The sequence below is a fragment of the Bactrocera tryoni genome, chromosome 5, assembly GCF_016617805.1.
Source record: "Bactrocera tryoni isolate S06 chromosome 5, CSIRO_BtryS06_freeze2, whole genome shotgun sequence".
In the NCBI taxonomy this organism is placed as follows: Eukaryota; Metazoa; Arthropoda; class Insecta; order Diptera; family Tephritidae; genus Bactrocera; species Bactrocera tryoni.
This window is the reverse complement of record NC_052503.1, coordinates 23,587,336-23,611,785: the sequence shown is the minus strand read 5'-3', so window position 1 is coordinate 23,611,785 and position 24,450 is coordinate 23,587,336. Positions and strand designations below refer to the sequence as shown.

At 37.9% G+C, this 24,450-nt stretch overlaps 1 protein-coding gene across 1 annotated transcript in view; it reads right to left on the bottom strand.

Moving 5' to 3' along the window:
• Positions 1 to 826: 826 nt before the first annotated feature.
• The window catches only part of LOC120777060, a 60,691-nt gene continuing 37,067 nt past the window's right edge, over positions 827 to 24,450 (bottom strand). Inside the window, exons 6-18 of the mRNA XM_040108173.1 lie at positions 20,996 to 21,205; positions 20,659 to 20,789; positions 20,369 to 20,479; positions 14,067 to 14,161; positions 13,803 to 13,899; positions 13,557 to 13,649; positions 13,217 to 13,372; positions 9,591 to 11,199; positions 3,869 to 3,973; positions 3,592 to 3,773; positions 3,346 to 3,522; positions 2,951 to 3,273; positions 827 to 2,891 (exon numbers count right to left, since the gene is read on the bottom strand). Of these exons, the coding sequence (XP_039964107.1) occupies positions 1,126 to 2,891; positions 2,951 to 3,273; positions 3,346 to 3,522; positions 3,592 to 3,773; positions 3,869 to 3,973; positions 9,591 to 11,199; positions 13,217 to 13,372; positions 13,557 to 13,649; positions 13,803 to 13,899; positions 14,067 to 14,161; positions 20,369 to 20,479; positions 20,659 to 20,789; positions 20,996 to 21,205 (5,055 nt within the window). The 3' untranslated portion in view covers positions 827 to 1,125. The remainder of the gene's footprint in view (positions 2,892 to 2,950; positions 3,274 to 3,345; positions 3,523 to 3,591; positions 3,774 to 3,868; positions 3,974 to 9,590; positions 11,200 to 13,216; positions 13,373 to 13,556; positions 13,650 to 13,802; positions 13,900 to 14,066; positions 14,162 to 20,368; positions 20,480 to 20,658; positions 20,790 to 20,995; positions 21,206 to 24,450) is intronic.

Below are 24,450 nucleotides of genomic sequence, written 5' to 3'. Positions count from 1 at the left end.
AATAGTCACAATAAACTCCAGTTGAAAAAGGAGTTCTATGGAAATCATTTCTATAACTAAATTATTGAAACAATGACACAATTGTTAGGAGTGGCCCACCGGATCGAGTACACAACGGAACGAAAAAATTGAGTTAGGTTCTTGACATTATGTAGAAAACATCTTCGCAACTCTGACTGTGACGAAAGTATTAAAAAAGTAAAGAAAATTTCGTTCGATGAACAACCACAAGATCACTTCTAGAAAAAGTGGGAGAGTAGCACAAATAATGCAGAAGGAAGCCTTAGAAAAAATTATTTACATAAATATTGTTTCATCGAAGAAGTATAGTTTTCACAATTAGTATTAAAGATAATAATATAAACTTTCCACATGCTTTATTGATCGTCTTAATACCGGTTTGTTTACTGTTTAAGCGCATTTCGAGATCAAAATTGTAGAAAGAATTGAGAAATTTCCTTAAAACCAGTGGAGTAGAGGTCAAAGAAGAAAATTTGGAATCGCTAGACAAATAAAAGCCCAAAATTAGATTCCTGTGACTTCTTTTTTTGGTGAGACTGAAATAAAAGCTACGTGTCAAATATGGAGAAAGACTTTATGAGGAACTAAATGTATGTCTTGACTCAAAGAGAGTGCACTTCTGGACTTCAAGTTTTCAGAACATGGAAAAATTTGACGACAAGTATTCATAACAAATTCGAAAGCAAACCTGGCCAACTAAGATCCCAATGAATGTTAATCCTCAACTCTCTTTTTTAGGTAATTAGTATTAAAAATGATAACTCTTGCAGAAGAATGAATGGTTTAAAATTTGTTGCAAGAGCTATTTATTTTATGAGTTTTTCGAAACTACAATTTTATTCGCTCAATTTTGTATGCCACGTATTTTACTTTTGAATTTTATTTGAACTTTTCTACTACTGCAGTATTTCTATAAAATGCAAGTATTTAAATACAGCAGACTGGTACATAATTATGGACATGTTGCAAGTTGCGCCGAAATACAAAAATTACTGCTACTCCACCATTAGACATAGGAGGAAGTAAAAACTTGGTATCCGTTTAGAGTTCAGGAAGGCACTTTGTAGTCCACTATAATAAAGAAACTTAGCCGCAGTTCGTGAACTATTTATCTTCAATATCGATCTTAATGACTTTCACTTTGGGATCCGGACTTGGCGGCGCTGATTTCGTAACGGTCATAACCACGCTCTCTTTGAGTGGCGCAACTGCGGCGATTGGTATGATGGGTGTGGTAAATTTCTTCTCTGGATCCACCTTGGGTATGCATTCATCACTGCCGGTTGTACTAATTGTGATTGTTGGTATATTATCGGACCAAACTGAGGTTTGTGAGTCTTGACGTGTGGCTTGCGCACGTTCAATTGGTTTGCGACCCTGCAACGGTGGTTGATATATGGGACCAGGTTTGTCCAGCGCTTCCGAATCGCTCAAATTAATATTCGACGCTGTTGTTGGATAGCAAGGTGCTACGACTTTCGACTCAATCGAGATTTCCGGAATTATTGTGGGAAAATGTGGTTTGGCTGCGATTTCGGCCTCAGGCGTTGAAGGTATCTCGATTGCAATGGCCTCGTCGTTGATATTTTTGGCGGTCTCTGGTGTTACGGGAAACTTCGGTGTAGTCGGTCCACCACTGCTGCTCGGTGATTGCTCATCATCATTCCATTTGGTGTTTACTGTATCGCGCACAAGCGCGAAGAGTGTGCCAATTTTCTTACGTCCTTGGCGTGAGAGATTTAAAAGTTTCTCTGGATTGACAAATGTCGGTGTTATGAGGCCATCGTTGGTAGTACGTTGTAACGCTGGAGGCGAAGCGCTGCGTGGTGGCTCACTCACCTTGCCCAGCTTACCATTATTTGTATTCTCCAGCGATGTTTCATCGAACTTAAAGACCTCCGCCTCGGCTGCAGTTTCAATGGGTTTGGGTTTTGGACGTCGAAATTTGAAAGTACCGCCGCGTACACTGAAAGAACGATGCTTGGCTGGTTGCTGTTCTTTTTCGCTCGACGTCGGTGTCTTCTCATCAATAATCACAAAATTACTTTTCTTCTCTTCTTCGCGCTGTGGAGGCGTTGTTGCCGCTTTTGTTGTTTGATTTTCTGTTTTCTCAGGCAAAGGTGTGGTTGGTCTTGTAGCCGATTGATCGTCTTCACGCTTTTTGCGCAACAAACTTTGACGACGTTCGTTTACTATACGTGTATTTGTATCGGGATCATTATCCGTATCTATGTCTTGCTTCGAAGCTCTGCCATTTGTGGTGTGGCTTTTTTTGGTTTTAGGCAGAGTTTCAGACTTACAATATTCTTCGTCTTCTGTTTGATGCTTTTCATCTGGTTCACTTTTGTTCTTATCTTTCTTGTTCGTTTTGCTTTTTCTATTTCCATTTACCCTTTCTTTGGTACTATCATCTACTTTTTCTAACTCTTTGCTTTCTTCCTCTCTTTTAATATCATCCTTATTTTTCTCTTTTTCCTTCCGACTTTCGATTTCATTTTCTTTCTTTTCGGCGTCAACTTTCTCGGCTTCTTTTGCTTCCCTTTCTTTACTTCTGTCTCTTTCTTTATCTCTTCTTGTATGCTTTTCACTTTTACTTCTTTCCTTCACAGACAATGAGACACGCTGTTCGCGCTCACGTTCGCTCTTGGCAATTTGCACGATGTCAACCAACGAAGGTTTCCGTGTTCGTCTTATTTGTTGTAGTTTTGATAAGCCCAAATTTTTGTCTCTTCCATCTTCATCGTGTGGCAGTGAGTCATGGTGTTCCGTGTCCGTATCGTCATCGTCTCGCCCTTGTCGATTAACGGAATCGTCATCCGATGTAGCAGATCCCTTGCGGAGAGCCTCTTTCATGATGCGAGAAATTAATTCTGATGGAAGAAAGGAGTGAAATTTTTTTTAGTGATCCAATCATTATCTTCGCACTTACCTTTTCTGGCTTTAGTTTTGTACTCTTCACTTTCGAAATCCGGCGGTGGTGTTGGTGTGACCGGCGACGAAGCTTCCAGCACCTTGCGCCATCTGCTGGTCAGCGCGGCTGCACTATTCTCGGTGGGCTTCGTTTCTGGAACCTTAAAGATTTTCTTACGTTCCTCCTCACGCTCCTTTTGCAGTTGAGTTCTGAGATCTTGATTGGCCTCACGCAGTGCGCCCGTCAATGAGACCAGATAATATATGATCAAAATGAGGAGAAGCAGCAGTGGTATCACAGTGCTTGCTGAGGTCAAATAGCCAAGTGGTCTGTGCAGTTGCCTATAAGTTCCGGTATAACCAAAGAAAGAATTCATTAGAAAAGAAACCAGGTTTATTTTACCCACAACTTACTTAGGTAGTGCTTCCTGTGTCGCGCTGGTTACAAAATCTGAGATGCGATTATAAGTGGAGAATGGACCGCAATGCCACGAAGGACGCAACCACACAATCGCGTAACTCACCGGCAGCACACAGAGGAAGAGCATCGTTAGCAGTAGCGCGAGGTAGAAATTGTTCGACTTTGATGCTCTGTGGTGAAATAGGTAAAAGATCTCATTGAGTTTGAGTCCACATCTATAATTTCGATTAAACACTTACTTGAAGACCACTTCGTGTGGCACATTACACGTCAACACGATCCACGAACGAAAGTACATCAATATCATTAATTTAACGAGACTCACCAGCACCAAACCGGGCGAAAAGAATATGCCCATCCACACTTGCCCCTGATTAATGATCAGATTCAAAATATTCTCGGCGATTTTGAAGTCACCGTACTGCGTGAAGGTTTTTAGTTGTAGGTCGAAGAGTAGGTAAGAGATGGTTACATATAATAAATGGAAATAATTGTATGATGTGCCTAAAGCTTTACCTGTGGAAATGTCTTCTCCATGTCCCAGCACCAATGCTTATTTAGGTAGCGTACAAACAGAGCACGTAAAAAGTCAACGCAAAGTGGAGCGAAGAGAGATAGTAGCTGGGAGAGAATTAAGGAAGTGAAATATTATTAAATACCTTTGAGCAAAAATATAAAAGAAAAAGTGATAATGTCGACAGATTAATAAAAAGAAAAACGACTTATGATATCAGACCAAACAACGCTAGAAAGATTAGGAACCACTGACAGTATACGACGAGATTAAAAAATTATGCAATATGGATCAAATTTATTGAAAAATAATGAACAATCGTGAATAAAAAGAGATATAATGTAAAATAGAATATCAAAAAGGTTGATACTCTTAAGGTGGTCTATAGGCTAAAACTTGATTTGTACAATTGTAAGAGCTTAAGTAAACTGCGTCGAAATAGACCCAGTTATAATTTCTGATTTTTCGACAGAAAATCATAACTACATTTGTCAAAAGATATAAAAAAGTAGGTATGGGACTCAGTTGTTGTTGTTGTAACGGGTACCTAATCCCCGTTAGGATGGTAAGGATTAGATCAGTTGTCATCGACGCCATTTAACGGTAGGCCCAGGAAACGTGCTGTTATGATGAGGCCGGACCAAAGGGAGAAGAGTGTCAGATGTGTATGGTTATTAGGTCCTGCAAAGAGATGGTTAGAGGCATGCCAGGAATCAATGCTTGCCGAAAATATATTTGAAATGTTGAGGTCGATTTTTAATAAGTAAGAGTTTAATCTGCTACAGTATCCAGAACGAAGCTGCGCAAGGGTTACTCTCGTTTCTCGCGGCAATTCGAACTCTTCCTCTGCAATTGATGGTGGTTTGACTCCAAATACGCCTTTCATTGAGAGGAAGTTGGTGAAGGTGCTTATGGCTCCACTGTGCATGGCACTCAGTGCAAGTTTGAAGTTTGTTGCGTCCGAAGTTGTGTCGGCGTATTGTTTTATGTCGTCGACGTAGTTGAAGAAGGACTTCCTGATGCTTCTGGGAGGCGGTTCCGCTCCAAGCTGGTGACTGCAGGAATGATTTCTACCAAAGAACTCCAGCAGAAACTGCTTGTAGAGGAGTTCATTATGCTGAAAGCCTACGGGCCTCGCTATGCAGGTGTTCGATGGAAGACATCAAGAGCCATCCGGTCCGGGGTGCAGTGCTCTGACATGTTTGTAGCTTCTTCGTTTCGTTTCACTGCATCCAGGCGATCATATTGTTACCTGGACGGGTAACTTGGATCACGCCTTTGAACTGGACTCAGTTGAATTCTTATGATAGGCTTTATTTATTGTTAAACTGTCTTACCATAAGCTTCTGTGCCAAAGTTTACGTTTACGTTTTAGCTCGCATCTTGAAAATATGCAGTATATTAGCCCTTTCTGGGAAGAATTTTCGATTTCGTTTCAGCTCATATAGCAGAGGTCTGTCGTTATGTAGAAACGTAGTGAAATTAAAACATCCTACTTGATATCATGAGTGTTTACTTTTGAAGGATGAAAAATTTATTTTCGGTGGATTTAAGATTTGATTCATCATGTGATATATTAATGTTTTCACCTTTTAGATTCATACCAGAGATAGATGTAGAAATTCACTGAAGCTTGAGTTGAAATGAATGATTTAGGGAATCATGTGCTATAGTATTTCTGACAAATTAACACTTGGTAAATCAAAGAATATTAAAATGGTTATCTGAATCACTTTCTATATAAAAAAATATCCAAAGTTCTAAAAAAAAATAACATTCGAAAACTGCCTTGTAACTTAGATTTCTCGAATAAGATTATATTAAAGAAATACAATATTAGCTATTGAGGTTGAATAATGTACCGCTAAACCAATAACGCTAATTTTCATTTTCCCGTCAAATCCAACCCACATAAAAGGACCTAAGTTCAGTGACGTTGTTCCACAAGTTCATAAAATCGTTCCGTAACTTTATCTAGCCTGCATGAGCCAAATAAAATAATCTCCATTATATTAACACACATTATGGTATAATTTTTACTTCCACCTTTAATTTATTCATACTCGTATTCGTACAAATTGCCGTCTGCGAATTAACGGGTGAAAACGCTGTAACACTTTTTTAACAAGCACTCAACTTAGTTTCAGCTCATTATCAGAGTACGAAAGGAAAAGTTAAGTAGCTAATTATGCGCAAAAGCTGCAATCCTTGATATGCACTCATACGCACACAAGTGTACACACGACCATGAGTGCAGTCGAGAGGGCTTATGGCGTGTTTTTGCAAAGTATTAACTACACATATATTTATTTTACACTGAGGTGGAGTTTCGCACAAACCACTTGCAAACACTCAGACATATGTATGTATGTATATATGTACACATGTAAATATATGTAGATGCGTGACTGAACATAACCAGTAGGGGAGAGAACTAGTTGTGAAGTGCCTTATAACTACTTTATACTAAGAGGTCAACTAGTTAGCAGACTGCGCTATTTTATAAGAGAGCAACAGTAGGGTTTTACCACGCTGAGATGTATGAGACGTCAACTGTCAAAAATCAGTCAATTATAGACTAGTTTAACATACAAGTAAAACTAGATTTTGCTCATTGCTTCTTATTTATCATGCAAATAATGTGATTTTTGCTAACTGAAGTACAATACTTAATTATTATATATATTCTATCTATGTATTATAGATCAAAGGATTCTTAAATGCTTATATTGAATGCCAATTTTATAATATAAAATTTATATATAACGACAAATAATTTTAATAAACATTTTAAAATAGCTGGCAATCTTTTTCAAAAATGACTGTGTGGCTTCCTATTATGTAACTTCGTCAACGTATGACTTTTTCCTTTAAAATTTGAACTGGTTCTTAAATCAGACTCTAAAGCGAAGACATTATTCTTGAACAACCGAAGGCCGCCTGTGCAGAAAGAAGTTCGATGCGAAAGAACTATGGGCACCTTCATAGTTGATGCCTTCACTATGTCAGTTTAATTATATTAAACATCTTCAAATCACATTTTAAAAAAATGGCAAGCTTTCAATATTTTTTTAATTGAGTTTTAAAACTTTTTGGTTTAAACTTAATTTCATTTATCCATTTGTTTCAACAATTTAATAAGAACTTTAAAAAAAATGGTGGCCAATCTCCTCAGAAAGCATTTTTTAACTTCTTAATCTTTCTCAAACAAGTTTTTTTTGTTTCGTTCATTTATTGTAACAGGTCTATTGAAAAGTCCCTGGAGTACTAAACACATTTTTTTAGGCATGTTTGTTTTTTGTTCGTCATAGTTTACTTCAAGTGTGATACATTGATTATAGCGACCCTCTAACTTTTCCATAACATTTTTGTAGTACCAGTTAACTTTTGCTTCAAAATAGGCCTCTGTTTCGGCAATCACCTCTTCATTCGAAGAAAATATCTTCCCATCAGGCATTTTTTTCAGAACTGAAAACAGGAAATAGTCGCTAGGGGCCAGATCTGGAGAATACGGTGGATACGGAAGCAATACGAAACCTAATTTTTGAATTTTTCCAACGTTTTCAATGACTTGTGACACGGACACTGCACCGAAACAGCGCTTTCTTTTCCTTTAATTTTATCCCTAAAATGGTCCAATTATGCTATGTCTTAGTCGCTTTAATGGCCTCTATTTTTTCAATGTTGTCAATAAAAATTATTCCAAGCGCATCACAAAATACAGGCGCTATAACCTTGCCAGTGGACTGTTGCGTGTTTTCACGCTTTAGAGCGGGTTCATCGTGTTCGGTCCACTCAGATCACAGTCGATTGCAGTTTGGAGTGAAATGATGGAGCAATATTTTATCCGTTATCACATATCGACGCAAAACTCGGGGTTTTTATGCTAGAACCTCTCCAAATAGTTCTTTGAATCATCAATTCGTAGTTGTTTTTGGTAAATAATGAGCTCGTGCTGCATCCACTTTGCTCAGAGCTTTCTGATACCCAAATATTTGTGAATGATATGACGTACTCTCTTACAACTTCACTTTACCGTGATTCAAACATTTTTTGTGTAATTTTTTGATGTTTTTGTCGATAACAACCTCTTTAGGGTGTCCACTTCGTTCACCGTCTTCGAGCACCACGTCTAAGCTTGGCATATCAACCCTTGATTATTGCTTTTCCCGAGGCAGTATCCAACAACTCCTCAGTAGCAAAGTAAATAATGATCGGACGGCTATCAAATTTATACACGCGCTTTATTTAGAATAAAGCTACCTAAAACTCATATGGATTTAAATTTATGTATAAGCGCTTTTTATATATTAGACCGTTGACTTTTCAATTGACCTGTTAATATTTCCGTTATTTCCTTAAGTTTCAAAGAATGAAAAATTGCAAATTACGTAGCCGCGAATAAGAACACAAAGCGTAGCACGAGAGCAGGCTTTCCTTGTCTTTCTTTCGCCTACTTAAAACCGGGTTGGTCGACAAAAGGCTACGCCTGCAGAGTTGTTACCGGGATAAGGCAAGCATAATATCTGTAAAATTCGTAAATAAGTTCTTTTGTAACCCACTCATTCTTTAAGCAGGACAACTTCTTGAACTATAATAGAAATTTTAAATCAATTCGAAAAATGAGAACTCACACTATTGTGTCCAAACACAAAATCATGCACTCAACTAAACTTTGCACAGGCCATCAAAACTTGAAAAGCTAGTGAAAACGACTGACAATCATGGAAATAATGTAAAATTTCATTTGAAGATTGACTTTTGATTTCTACATTGCCGAAAGCGTGTGCAAAAACAAACTTCAACGCTTCTTCGACTGAGTTTGAAGCGCAAAAGTGCCCAGAAGCCTGTTGTGCTGGGGTGACAGTAGTTGGCGTATGCTAATGCCAGAAGTTGAATGGCTTTTACGCGAAAGTTTTGATAGCAATTTGAAAGTTGATTGGTTAATTTCCCATTCTCAGTGTTTTATTTAGCTGCATTTAAAGCATGTTGAACTTGTGAAACAGTGAACGGTCCTTGGTTTAGCTGCATTTAAAGTGTGTTGAACTTGTGAAACAGTGGACGATTGCTGATCTTTAAAACAAACACACAGTGTGGGAGCCTGTCTCACGAGCGGTGGACATTTAAAATAGCTTCTGTTGGGAGCTATTGTTTAGATGAGATAATTAATTATAGTTTAATAGTTTTGGAAGCATTCGAAACATATTTGAACCAGAAATGCTGAAAATGTAAGATACATTTTCCAAAATGCGCGGAGATCTTATTGAAGAGGAAACGTATTTAGACATCTGCCTTTTAAATCATCTATCGGCTCAGAAAAACTTCGATATCTATGAAAACTACGTTTAAACAGATCTAATCTAGTCAATAAATAATTTAATAAACTTTCTGAGAATTGTTAATTTGTACCAAAAAGAAAGAAACTCTTTGCTTAATGTTTCTTTTAGCGGTTGTTCTTTTCGTTCACCTTTTTTCATATCAGAAATATGGCTTGCAGGGAATTATTTGAGCTTCTAAAAGCTATTTCCGGGTTTTATAAAGCTTAAAAGCTCTTTGCAGCTCCTTTATCATTTCCGTAGGATGCTATTCGAACATGTTAAGTTAAATGTTCTTTTACAAGACGCTTTATATGAGCTTTTCTGCTACAATAGACTAGCCACCTCTTGGTAATAAGATCACAAACTATCAACAGTAGCTCAACATTTCCAATCTGTGCATACTTACCCCATCTGAAACGATAACCTTTGCCAGCTCCTGACCCAGCGACGTTTCCCAACACATGCTGGTCAAATTGCGTTGCACCTGCTGTATATCTAGCTTCACCTCAAACATTTTTTTCTCGAATATCTCCATCGGTGTCAATGAGGGTGTCGTCGGTGTTGCAGTTGCATCCAAATCTGTAATTGTAACCTCTTCCTCAGGGTAAGTATCACAAATGGTGCGCACGCAAGTCTCGAAATTATCTTCATCGAATTCATTAGTGTCATAATTGACGGTAGCAGACTCGTCAATGATATCATCTTCGGCTAAGAAGAATGCAGTAGTGCTGCCGTCAGACTCCGTTGTAGTTGTTGGCGGTGTGGAAGTTGTTGTAGTCGTTGTCGTCGTTACTACAGTCGTTGTTGTAGGCGGCAACTTTGTAGTCGTTGGCTCAACGGTCGATGTCGAGCTGGTGAAATAAGCCAGCACTTCACCCAGTAATTTCGTATTGACATGTAGCGTCGGTAAGGACTCATTTTGTGGCGCCGGCGATGCGGACTCCACTTGCAGTTGTTGCTGTTGAGCTCCGGGCGTACTTTCCTCTACCGTGTAAGCGGTGGTAGTCGCAGCACCGCTGTCGGTGTAGGGTTCGTTGTCACGGTCACTTTGTCTGCGCCTTTCATTCAACTGACGACTGTAACGGCCCGGCGGCGCACGCTGTGTTGCCTCGTACAAAGCAGACAGTAAGGCTTGGCGAGGCTTACGTTGCAAAGCTCGTAGATTTTTGCCATTTCTGGCACGGCGCACATTTTCGGTCGTGCTACTCGTGCCGCTAAGCGTTGTCTCCGTTGCACTCGCCACTTCTTGGGAGTCGCTAAGCTCGAGCGGCATGCCAACGAAATAATCCATGTAGTCAAAGAAACTATCACTACCCGGCGCTGTTGTCGTGGTTGAGGTGGACTGTGGCAATGTGGATGCATCCGTCGTTTCGGTTTGTGTTGTGCTGCTGTCCGTATAATCCGTTATTGTGGTCGACGTTGCATTGGTGGCTGGTGTACTGAATGCTGCTGTTATTGTTGTTGCTGCTGCGGTTATCGCATTGAACTGTGCCGTGCTCCACTCTTCTTGTTGTTGCGGCGTTAACGTTGTTGTATCGATATCTGTTGTGACAGGTGGCATTGTGGTGGGCAGCGTCGTCCACATATTTGTCGTGTCCGACTCTGTGTTGGTGGTGATGTGTGGCAACAGCGTTGAGGTGCTTAGATTGAGTAGCAGTAATGTTGTTGCCGTTGTGAAATTCCGATTGTTGATACGTGTTGGTTTTGAGCATTTCATTGTGATATTGCGGCATCGCAGTCGTGTGACCAAGCCGTAAAGTGTTGTTGTGGCAGCTGTGGTCGTGGTTACCAGATTGGTGGTACTCAGGTTGAGATGCGCCAGCGCTATGGCTATTGCTGTACTATTTGTGTTGTTGCTTTTGTAGCCATCCATCACTATTGTTAAATTATTCATGGCGTAGGTAGAGTTATCGTAGCGCTCCTTGAGCGTCTGCAAGGGTCCCTCCTTGCTGTCGATGTTGTAGATGAAGGAGAACATCAGCGAATACAAGTTGAGCATGTTGAGTATCATGATGCTGTGCGGGAGCGGAAGAGCATATAAGATTAGCGAGAGGAATCGTAATTAGTGGAATTCTATTAATCTTATGCGCCTTAAAGAAGTCTTACTCGGTAAATTTAATCTACTACGGACAACTGAATCTATGAATATAAATAAATGATCTGTTTACTCCTTTTAGACCAAAAGGGAAAGCAAATTTTATATAAAAAAAAATGAATTGAAAAAATATTTATATTAAACTGCTTTATTTAAGAATAAGAACGAGTATATTTTATTAGAAAAGTCTCGTCTCATAAATATTGCAAGTACTGAACTAAGTACGATCTACACACTAAGATTTAGTGCAAAAATTAGTAATTACTCTCTCGATCCAACTAAAGGTTATTCCAATATACCAGAGAGAGAGTGTGAAAGTCCAAATATTAAAAATAAATTATATTGATGAATATGGAAAGCTCTCCAGGTTTATAATTCTTAATAATACAAAATCGGCCAAAACCCGTTTAAAGATTGAAGAAAGATTTTTAGTAACAAATTGAAGAAACAAAGGATTATGGATATTATAGTGATCTTCGGACTAGCCCCTTGTACCTGACGTTCTTAAGCTATTATCGGACTCAATTTGAGAGCACATTCAGCACTTGGTCCTCTCAAGTTACTCTCAACTTAACACCATTCAGCTACTTTGTGAATTTCTAAGCGTTTTTACTATCAGCTTGGAACTTTGAAAACCATGGATGTTCCATTCTGTGTCAGCCAGTTGAAGGTTGGTCATTCGCAAAGGAAACATTCTAACGTTTCAACATCTTTCGCTCATGACCTGTATAGCACTGTACCAAGTTTCTGAAGGTGAGATCTCAGAGAAAAGTGCATCTTGATCTACCATTTTACTTAACTAGATCTTTCTTAAAATTGGATACCTTTTGGTTTGCTCACTATCCACACTACCTTGAAATAATTTTGTGGTATGCTCTGTGCTGTTGGTATTCCAAGACCAAAGGTGTTCCTCTGGCATTTATTGCTTTAAGGAAGTATCTAAAGGAAGTATTTGTTATGATAATGATAATGAGGTTTCAATGTCGTTTTGAAGACCGTTTGGAGGAAGAATCGAACCCGTGCTTATGTCTGGATACAATTTGGAACAGCAAAACAACCTTCAACAATACAAAAGTTGAAAGTTTTCTATGCTTACTTTCCATATCGTAGGATCTACATATATGATTGAAATAACTGCGGATTTTATACGACGGAGAACTATTCCTGTAAGATTTTTGCTGCAAAGCTGATGAATTAGCACAAAAGGGTACCCTCATCCCACCTACCTCATAGGGTGAACGAGCGAGTTGGGTCTTTGTTGACATTTTGCGTTCTATTACTGACCATATTTACTTCGCGTACGCTTAGGAGGTGTTGGCCGACGACCAGTTCCTGTTGAACTGTAAGATCCTTCTGGCCACGAGTAAGAAGTTCTTACTGGACATTTTACAAGAGTTATTCATACTGTAAATGCCGAATGGATGAAAACGCTTCAGCTCTGAAAGTATTCGACGCTCCTCCATTGTCTAACTACTCGGCGGTTATACCTTCGGCGAACCAGGAGACATAGTCGACCTCATAAGCCGTCTTATCAATTTTGTGATCGACTCAAAGCGCTTTGACGATTTATGAGAGTCTTTATGATACATTTTTTAAGAGCTTTAGGTACCACAACGGACCGGTGAAATAAGCTGTTCATATGAGATTTCCGTTAGAATCGGTCATTTAACCTAACCTAACCTACCTGGATAATATGTTTTGATTTAATGAATGATCGAATATGGTAGATAATCGGATTTCTTGTGGAACCTGGTTATCACAAAAGCAGTCAAGCCGAGTGTTAAATATTTAAGGGAAAAGCTTTGGAAACTTTAAAACTATTTAATCTTAACCTAACATCTGTATATATTTAGTTCCCTAAAAATTTCAATATTCCAAAAATCACGTGGTGCATTTATAACCTCTGAGCTTTAAACAAAAAATAACCGCTACCGTACCGTGCCAATTGCAAGCGCAACTGCTGTCGCGGATGCCAATTTTCGAATAATCCCAATGCGTCGAATATCATGGGCATGAAGAACGCCAGCAGCGTGATGGTGATGTTAACCGCATTGCGACTCAGTAAATTGCCATTACGCGCCAATTGCTCCGAGCTGTGCAAAAAGTAACGAAATAGCAAAATCAATGCGAAAGCCGTCGCAGGCAGACAAAGTATTGAAAAATTCAATTTGTAATAAAAAATCGCACGAGTGTTGCATACAAAGAACATAAAAGATACGCTAGAGAAAAATCAATGCCGCTACACATAACGGCATTTGTCGACATAACGGTACTCACTGATTAACCAACTCGACGACAGTGTAAGCGGAGGCAGCCAATAAGCCCATCACAACCAGATTCACCAAAATTCGCTGCAGGATTATGCGCCAACTGCGAAGTCACGCCGAAAACGGAAAGTAAACAAAAAAAGAAGGAGAAAAAGAAGTGACAAACATTAAAGCATATGTTGAAGTTGAAAATGACGGCATTTAAACTTGAAGACGCACACTCGCCGCCAACTAATTAATTAAGTCTGAGGCTCACTTGCGATTATCCTTCTTCTTTTCGGCTTCTTCGAGCAAAACCTCTTTGAAGCCGACCACCACCGAGGCGATTCGGTTGTGCGCTGTTTCAGCGTGGCCTGAAATGTAAATAATTGAAGGAAGTCAGTGGAATATTTGCATTAACAAATGGAACTATTGAAGTGAATAGTGAGTTGCTGAAGGAGTTGTGGTATCGAAGAATATATATTTATGTATTTATTTTTTTTTACTTAAGCCTGAAAGGAGGCGAATTAATTGAGCTTACCAATCATGAAATCCCAACCGGTGAAAAGCTTCCAAGTAAAAGTGCATTCGTCATCTTTGAGAGAGAGTTTTGAGTTTCGGGAGTTTTCAGCCATTCTGTGAAATAGTGAAATAAAATTTGTTTTAAAACGGTGTTTATTTCCAAAAAAAGTTGTTCTTGAGTTACTTAATACATACATTTTTTAAAGAATTAATTTTTATTGAAAATTATTAGAGGAATGGAACATTAGATTGGGGTTTTAATAATATTTCAAAATTTTTGGGTTAATCACAGGAGATTTTTGGTACGTTTGACGGCATACACATAGACATAAATCCTGAGTTTTATTTTTGACACGAAAAATGTCTGATGAGAACATCATCCAATCGAATTTTTTTTAGTAATTTCTAATACCCTCAGTTGGTATAAGCTGGACTTGTAAGAGTGCAGCATCTTTGGGCTGAATTAGCGCTAAACACAGTTATCACTTTTCATTGTTCAATATCGGAGTTCGGGGAGTGACTGGAAACGCAAATCATGGACAAGTGGAGTTGACTTGCCATTGAGCTTAAAGCCTTCCAACATTTGTTTGCCACGTTGGAGTTTATCTTTGTTTATATGGTAATTCTCTGTATCTTTCCATAGTTATTCCTTGGAACTCCATATGCTTTCTCTATGCTCACTAATTCTGCTTGGATGATGCTAACTGAGTTTTGGTAGACGGATGATCAGAGTATACCTACGTCCCCACCCGGCAGTCCATGTTGGATGGAGACATTATTATACTCCCCTAAAAATCCTCTACTCCATTCACGTCTAGATAGTATTCTCACCTGAAAGTCACCAGGCTTGAAGGATATAGTCTGATCCATTTAGATTTACTTAGAGCTGGTTCAGAATATTGCTGTTGTTGGAGTGCAAACCTATTAGAATTATTATTTTATAATACTTCATGGTTCTTGAAGACATTTTCCTATTTCTGTGGGGCTTCAGCTACGGAAATACTCTAAGCTAAGGCCTGCTGTATTCACCAGTTCAAATGGGCATATCGGTATGTGATCCTTAAATACAAAAATTTGTTTGTAGAAACACCTACACAGTTTTCAACCTCTATCAAATACATATATGCTATACGTTTTCTGTTTTTATAACCTGTGGCATTTGTTTCAGGGCTTGTCTTGTGCTCCATAAAGGGGACGATATTAGAATTACGAAGTTGAGGTGGTTCAAGGAGCTTCAAATTTTATAAAAATTTAACTTAAGGTTACATAGAAAATTATTTCGATAACTTTACTGATTTTTGGAATAATTCTAAGTTACTCATTATTGAATATACAAAATTATCAACGTCAGAGCTAACATTTGCCTTATATTTGCTAGCTTAATATAGCAGGATACTTAGCTAGGTATGCATCCTAATATTATTCTAACCAACAATACTGAATATCAAGATATTTATGGTTTTTAAATTTAATGTAGAAATATTATATAATAACAGATGTGTAGTTTGAGCAGTTTGTAAACAAAATTCAATTTTAAATCAAAACGCAGAAACTTTGTTGATTTTTTAACAAAATCAGGTGGAACAAGGCTTGCAAATAATGCATTAAAAAAACAGTTGTTGTAACATTTAAATAAAAAATTTTACATTTTATAATTCCGGTCTTAATCTTGGTTAAAAATAATTTTGAATTTTTTAATTTAATTTTCGAAAATATTTTGTAATTCGAAAAATCGGATTATATCGGATTCAAAAAGAAAATGTTTTTATACCAATTAAACAGTTGTTATAACATTTAAATACAATTTTTTACATTCCATAATTCCAATTAAATCTTAATTAAAAATAATTTCAAAATTAATTTTTATACCCAAAAACAGGATTATATCAGATTCAATAAAAAAAAATTTACAACGAATTAAAAAAAAAAATTATAAATTTTAAATTATTTCACGCTGGCGTACTTCGTTATACCATTTTGGTTATCCTCGTAAAAGAAAAGCTTATTTTTAATAAAATTTCAACTCGCGTGACTGCTACTGAAACTGAAATGGACTAACTGAGTAGTAATAGTCACGTGCGAACTCATTTCCTTTAAGCAAACTAAACATATTATACAAGCCACATACAATATATATTTATAAATGTTTCAATAGCTGCTCTTGAAAATATCGATTGACTCTCAATAAACACCAGAGTAATTGTCGCAGGTTACGCATACGCCGTGGCGTTAACTTCTCCAGTCAATTGCATTAGTTATGCGCCACTACAAAGCAAGAGATAATAATAAATATAAGCTAAAGAGAAATCATAAAATATATTAGCTGGTTAGTAAACAGCATACTTATGTAAGCAAGCACAGCACACGCCCACATATAATGTAACAGCAACAATCAAACATATAAAATGGTGTTTGCTTCAACAAGCAAAAGTCAGCAGCAAAGAAATACACGTATGGGTAGCAAACATGCTTAATAAATAAAATTCTGTGCGCCAAAGTGGCAATAAAGGCGAGCTCTCCTCAATAACGGCGCTGTGGACGCATGCTGGACACGTAGCACACACACTCATCACGCGATGCGGCCGAAGAGGAATGGAGGTGTTGATATGGCGTCAATTTATATGGCTGCTGGGAGTATGTTGGTGTGGGAATACGAGTAGTAAAACCAAAATAAAAGAAAAAACGTTAACTTCGGTTGTGTCGGAGCTATAATGTCCTACACAAATAAAAAAGTTTTCCATTAAGAACTTGATTTTGATCGGCCAGTTGTAGGGGAGCTATATGCTATAGTAGTGTAATCTATACAATTTTTACGGATATTGTAGCGCTGTTTTCGATAATAATCTGCGTGAAATTTCGTGGAGATATCCTTTTGAATAAAACATTTCTATAAACAAGGACATAACTTTGATTGGTAAGTTCGTATGGTAGCTATACTCTATAGTGGCCGGATATCGACGGTTTCTACAAATGAGTAGTTTCTTCTGGAGATAAGTATGTGTGCAAAATTTCATTTCGATATTTCAAAAACTGAGAGACTGAGCTCGTGACGCTGAACACTTATAACTATATTCCTTTAGGGTTTTGGACATTGTTTTCGGGGTATCCCAAGCTTCGTGCCAAACTCAATATACCTTGTACAGGGTATAAAATTGTTGTGTGATTCGAGTATCGTTGCTAAATTACGAAATAAACATAATTCCCGACGACATATTTGTGTTAATGCGCGGCTACTTTCTTGTTGAATTGCAAGGTTATTGGCGGATGGAGTGCCGCCTCGAAATGTATGTGTACAAATATGTGTGTGGAGGCCGCACACAAACAATTTGCTAACAAATTCATGGATATCTGCTAATAAACCAACATATATCTGAAGACTTAAATGATGGCACAGCCATGTGGGCTCGTTAATGCGCCGCGCGTGACCATTAAATTCTGATAATAAATTTTTACCAACGTTTTTGTTTCATTGTAGCTTGTAGTTGCATGTATTGGTGTGTGTAAAATATGTGGTTTGGTGCAAGTCCAAAAGTTTTGACCATACGTCATAAATAATCGCTCTAATCCCAAGCGTATGACCATCAGCAGCGTGCGCGATTTTAATAAAGACGTCATTTATTGTCCTGGCTGGTGTCGAAAAGTGTCTAATAATTTAATTAGTTGCCATAATTGACAATTACAGTGTTGACTTCAGAAAATTAATTGAAAGAGAATGTTTGCTTAAGTGCTTGTTGTGATATGGTTATTGATGTTGTTTAAGGTTTTTTTCTCACTGAATGTAAAGAGCCTGAATTGCTAAATGAGCTAAACCTAACAAAATGATGTAGTGGGTCGAATACTTAAAGTTTTTATTGATAGCTTTGGGAAAATAGTATGCTCAAGTCAAAGAATGTTTGATCACTTTATCACCAGCTGTAAGCTACTTTGTCATCCCACCTGATTAAGTAGGGCTCTCAGCGGAATCGCTCGAAACTTTTAAGTTGATGGACTTTCTAAATAGGGGGAATCGTTAACTCAATCGATCACGATTGTCCTTTTACGATCTAACGTTGGATCTAGTGAACTCCCGTAAGCCTGGTGTGCACTGGTCAACAACCCCAACTTACTGCCAGAGTCATTTGGCCCAGAGTGGAACGCAAGAGGAGGACCTTACTTTCTGTCAGCATGTCGCCGTAATTATAAGTGTTCTGATTGGACACTGCTCGGTAGTCTCACATGTGGTGCGGCAACAATTCTTGTCGGATAAAATTTGCCAAAGCTGTGTCGTGGATGGCGAGTGATATTATCTACCATAGGCACTTTCTTGTCAACTGTCCAATTTTTCCAGACTGAGATTAAAACTCGAATGACACACCTTTGGCGAACCATGGGGATATTTATGTTAGCCGGTTTTTCTGGTACGCTCAACACGCTTCGTAGATCTAAAAGAATTTGGTGACTCATATGTTGAAGTTTTGGGAATCATAAAACATCAGAATTCCCAGCTAATGAAGTGGAAGGCTGTATTATCTTTTTAACCTAAACTATATATTTAAAATATAAATCTTTGAAACCAAGTTTAAATGGAGTTGAGGCGTCCATAATAAGTGCGATGAAACTGCCAGGTTTTATAAATGTTGTTGTTGTTGTATCTAGTACCCGTTACGGTGATAAGGTTCAGATAAGTTGTCACCGAGGTCATCCAATCCATTATGCTCCTTAATTGGAAGCAGGCGGGCCTCACTGTGCAGATGTTCGATAGGAGACATCAAGAGGCAGCCGCTTAAAGTCCGGAGCGCAGTGTTCTGACATGTCTGAAGTTCCCTCGTATATTGGTGTGGCATAGTTAAGGACCGGCCGGCCAATTACCTTGTATGTTGCCAACAACATTTCTTTGTCTTTTCCCCAAGTGTTGTCGGCTAGCGACTTTGTTGCGCCTCTGTCCTTTGGCAATAATCACGAAGTGAAGGAGCACAGGCTGTCGAGTGTCGCACCTAAAATCTTAGGGTTATTAATGGTCGCAATTTTAACGCTATCGACTGCAATTTTTAGGACAAGTCTGTACTCCTTCGTTCAGTTTATGAATATGGTATTAAAAATGATTAATTTCACTTCAGAGTTTATGAGCTTTCGCTTTTTTACTAAATATTATAATATAGAATTTCGTCAAATGTATGGTTGATATTTAAGCAAGCAGATTCTTTCCTTTGTATATACATATGTATTTCCGATTTAAACTCAAAGAACAAAAATGTGCTAACTAGCCTAGTAACACATAAGCTTTAGTAGACCATGCAACGTGTGTTTCATTCTTCGAAATATCGTAAATAGGCTCTGAAGAATGTGTTATGTGAACAAAAGGTTAATCCTGAATAAGCAGCTCAGTTTTCTCTCGTTACACTTACGAACTTAATATTTATTCGGGCATTCCACTTGATCCTCATATCTTTTATATTTATTTCTAAAATTGTGATGAACTTGGTGCCAAGAAGAATTTCATCTGTGATTTGGTAAATAATGCATGCCAGCTACCGCCAGAGCAGGTTACTACCAAAGATGATGAGCAAACATTTTTCGATTAATCAAGACTTCAAGTAACAACAAAAATCGACAAGCTTACTTGGATCGAATGTACGACACCGTTGTCTGGAGAGGGTTGATTTGTTCCAGTAGATGGACAAATGTTGATCTAGAAATCGATTACTCAGCGATATATGTATCTATCAAATTTTGATTTGAGGCTAGCAGAGGGATTATAGTATTTGGCGAAGGTAACGGTCAAGGAAAAAAGGATATGAAACTTTTAAACTCCTTGACCAAATCTCAGATTAAGCTTCTAGTTTATATTGTAAACAATAAAAACTTAAAAAAGATGAAATGTCACGAAACATCGATTATTATTTTGTTTCTTAAAAATATTTGGGGTACTCACAACCCGTCGTAAAGCATCGTAAAATCGTAAAATTATAAATTTTTACACTTGTTTAAAAAAATTGTTGTTGGATTTCATACAAAAATGAGTTTACACATTTACAATTCTCAATGCTATGGTTTCGAATCGTTATAACTTATAACTTTATGAGACTTGTGAAAACCCTAATTATACATATATGTAATATTTTCTTATTTTCTCTGCAAGTAGATATTTGGATATTATTTGAGCAGAAGGTACGTATGGAGAAGCTCCAGTTTATTTGTTAGTTCAAACTTCATTTTTTAACAATAAACTGGCAAAATCTGGAGCTATTAAATCTCGAAGAAGAGCTTTAAGCTTCTTCTTGAAAATATATGTAACAAACATATGTAAATAACTTAAGCATACTTCACATTTGATTTACTTACTTCCTTAAGGTGGCCACAAAACTGTAGATATAAACAACAACAGCCGTTAGAAAGTATGCCATAGGCAATTTGTAACCCAAAGTGCTAGCACCGGAAATATTCGAGTAATAACTGCAAGGGGACACCGAACAAATAAAGATAAATTTGATTAAGTGGATCAGCTTAATAAATGGCTTAAGGTTCTTATATACACACACATAATATACATGTAGGTATATATTTGATACATAAATACATTTGCCCGTGTATAAATAAACAAAAAATGTTATTTTTCACATTTCCATATTTACCCATAAAACATCGGGGAGTACTTGATGTAGCCTTCAAATTCCCAAAATGTAAAGAAATTGCCAGCGACTTTATATTCGTGCTCCGTCATACGCTTACGCGGATCCGTTTCGTCCTTTTTTGTTGCGAAATACTGTCGAGATGCAATAAAGCAAATTTGCACGTTGATAAATGGTAGACGCGAGCAACGGATGATGACGAGGATGATGATGGGTTGATGATGGGTGTATGATGATAAGTAAGTAGGTATGTGTGTATAATAAGCGCCAGGCGGCAGGTATGATGATGTGAAAATTTGACATTGACGAAATGATTGAAATTATTCAGCGCTACACTCACCTCGGGGCCGATGACGAACGCCACCAACGGTATGGCAATCATGGTGTTCACCCACATAAGCCAGCGCAGGAAGGTGAAATGTGATGCGACGCCGGAGCCGAAATGCGACTCAATCTCCTTGATGCGCAACTCCCAGGGGATCAGCACGGTGAGAAAGCTAACGGTTTCGCGTTTCCAATGTAACCAGCGCTGCGGCGCGGAAGGTAAGCGAAGCCATTGTGATGTGAAGATGTGTAATGTGAAACGAGTGATAAATAATTGGAAATTATTTTCAAAAAAAAAAAAAAATTAAAAATAATCTAAAATAAAATAAAATAACAAGAAAACCCGTATAATGACCTTCACAAATAAAAAAGTTTTCTATAGAAGAACTTGATTTTAATCGTTCGGTTTGTATGGTAGTTATATGCTATAGTGATCCGATTTGGAAAAAATATTCAGAGATTGCAAAGTTGCTTTGGATAATAATTTGTGCTAAATTTCGTGAAGATATCTAATCAGATAGGAAAGCTTGTCATACATATAAGGACGAAATTTTGATCGTTCAGTTTGTATGGCAGCTATATGGTATAGTTGTTCGATCTGAACAAAATATTCAGAGATTGGAGGGTTGCTTTGTGTTATAATACGTGCCAAATTTTGTGAAGATATTTCTTCAAATAAGAGAGCTTTTCATATAAGGACGAAATTTTGATCGTTCAGTTTGTATGGCAGCTATACGCTATAGTGGTCTGCTCTGAACATAAAATCTAGAAATTGTAGGGTTGTTTTTATAATATTTTTTCACAAATTTCTTGAAGATATCTCATCAAATAGGAAAGTTTTTCATATAGGAATGAAATTTTGATCGTTCAGTTTGTATGGCAGCTATATGCTATAGTATTCCGATCTTAACAAAATATTCAGAGACTGGAGGGTTGCTTTGTCTTATAATACGTGCCAAATTTTGTGAAGATATTTCTTCAAATAAGAGTGCTTTTCATATAAGGATGTGATTTTGATCGTTTAGTTTATATGGCAGCTATATGCTATAGCGATCCGATCTGGATAAAATATTCTGAGATTATAGGTTCTCTTTGGATAAAAATTCGTACCAAATTTCCTGAAGATATCTCATTAAATAGGAAAGCTTTCCACACAGGGTCCTGACTCTGATCGTTCAGTTTGTATGGCAACTATACGCTATAATGGTCCGATATTGGCGATACCGACAAATAAGCTGCTTCTTGAAGTGAAAAAGACATGTGCAAAAGTTCAGATAAATATCTCGGCACTAAGACAATTCGGGGGTAAATAAACGGACATTTATAAGGTCTCCGACGTTTCCTTCTGCGCAAGGCTAATTTATGCTGATCGGGGTATAATAAATTAAAACAGCACCCACATGAATATGTGTTGATATGTGTGTGCGTATTTTTATATCTGCTAGTCTATATGTGTGCATGTTTGGCATATATGTGAAGCATAAATAAAGCCACTTCTTAACTAACACATTTTAATGTACTTAAAGCACACGTGCAACTGTAATTTTTATTTCACACACACATTTGTCAACACACACACAATAATCGCATATTTATTTCCTTGCATTTTGCATCCGTTTGTTAACAGCTTTGAAGCCTGTTAAGTTGCGAAAAATATTAAATTCTCCCAGCTCAAGTCTCACTTGGAGACCCACCACTCACACATACCCACATACATGTATGTGTATATTAAATTTATTGACGTATTGCCATTGAAAAGCGTGCTTATGGCGCAAATTGCAATGACGTTGATTGACACGTCGGGGTGCCGTGCGCCAAAGCGCTTAACCTCACTTTCAATTTGCCAGCGCAAGGCAGCGAGCGCAAGCAATCACAGCGCCAAAGATGGTTTGTCAACACACCGAAACAACAACAACAGCAAAAAATGTGTATAACAACAATAAAAAATACAGGCTGCATAAAAATAATAAAAATAGTTGCCATTAACTGCCGTTAAAATTTTGTGGTGCAAATTAAAGTGCAACGCTTGTCGGTGGCGTAAAACCGCAAACGGTCGTGTTGCTACAACTCCCCTGAGTACCGCAATATAGCGTCCACAATCTGCCGTCGTGTTGGGTTTTTATTCATTTTTGCTATAAACAGGTGTGTATTTATGTAAATAAGCAGGTGTAGGCATACAGTCGTGATCATAGAATTGGAGGAGATTATAGACATTGCAACGAAGGTGAAGTATAAAGGACGAAATGAGACCATAAATGTGGTAAGGATGCAGCAAAATTATATCCGTTACGCTTTTCGTAGACAGCCATTCAAGTTTTGCTGTCTGATGGATTCCAAGTATTTTGTGTCTGGTCTGTGATAGAGCTTAACTTACCGGGAAAGTGATACGCAATTTCGTTATATCTTTTTATCTTACAGCTGTGACAAATATTGTTTTAAGGCGACTCGTTATATTAGCTGTAAATCTGAAATTACTTTTCTTGAACCTATGCAAAAAGTTCATGTTGTAGTCTTATCATATTAGGCCACATCTGCTTCGTTACCTTGCAGTTGATTATTGATTTCCGTCTGCTCTCAGATATTTGTTCAAAATGAGTATCTCTTTTGATTGTTCTCAGTGGCAATGGCATTAAGTCCGCCTAGGATTCGCCTAAAGAGACTTCTATCTTGGTCAACTCCTTTTTCGTTGTCGAAAATATTCCTGTCCACGGTAACTCAAATTATGGACAAGTGGAATACACCTGCCAGTGAGCTTAAAGCCTTCCTGCAATTATTTACTATACTGGAATTATTCTGTGGCGCCAACAAGGCCAGAAAAATACATATAATTGCTTATTATATCCTCCCGAGTTCAGAATGATGTTACATTCATGATCCTTCCTGCTCTAACCTCCTAATCTTATAGCAGATCTTGCTGCTACTCTCTGAGTAAAGACGTCTATTGGCAGTAGATCCCGGAGCACATTAAATGCGGTCTGACGTGGCCATAATTATATTCACTGTGAAATCGATGTCTCCAGTTGTTGAAATTCAAGGAAGATTTCCCATCGTATGTAAGTTGTATGAGGGTGGTCCGATAAGTATTGTGCCTCTCCACCGGATGGTGGCACTTTCGCAGGAAAATATGTTTTTTCATGGTCTTCATAGGCGGTTACTGGCAAAATTTCAGTCGAATCGGGTTCGTAGTTAAGTTTTGATACTATTTGAAAACGGAAGATTAGATTCTTTGATGGACGTGAAATCCTGCTGTGTCATCAAAGAGCGCTTGCAGACTATGGAAATGCTCACAAGTAGGTTTGCCGAGTTTCCACGCGGTCGCAAGTCTGTTCTTGATAATCCAGTTGCAGGTTCAGAGTGCAGTGCACGATCCCGCTAGACAGAACGTTCGCTTTGGGCTTTGGGCATCATGAAGCTATCTGTATAATGGGTGTCGTGTTTGGTTATTCCCAGCAATAACTAAAATCGTTAGAC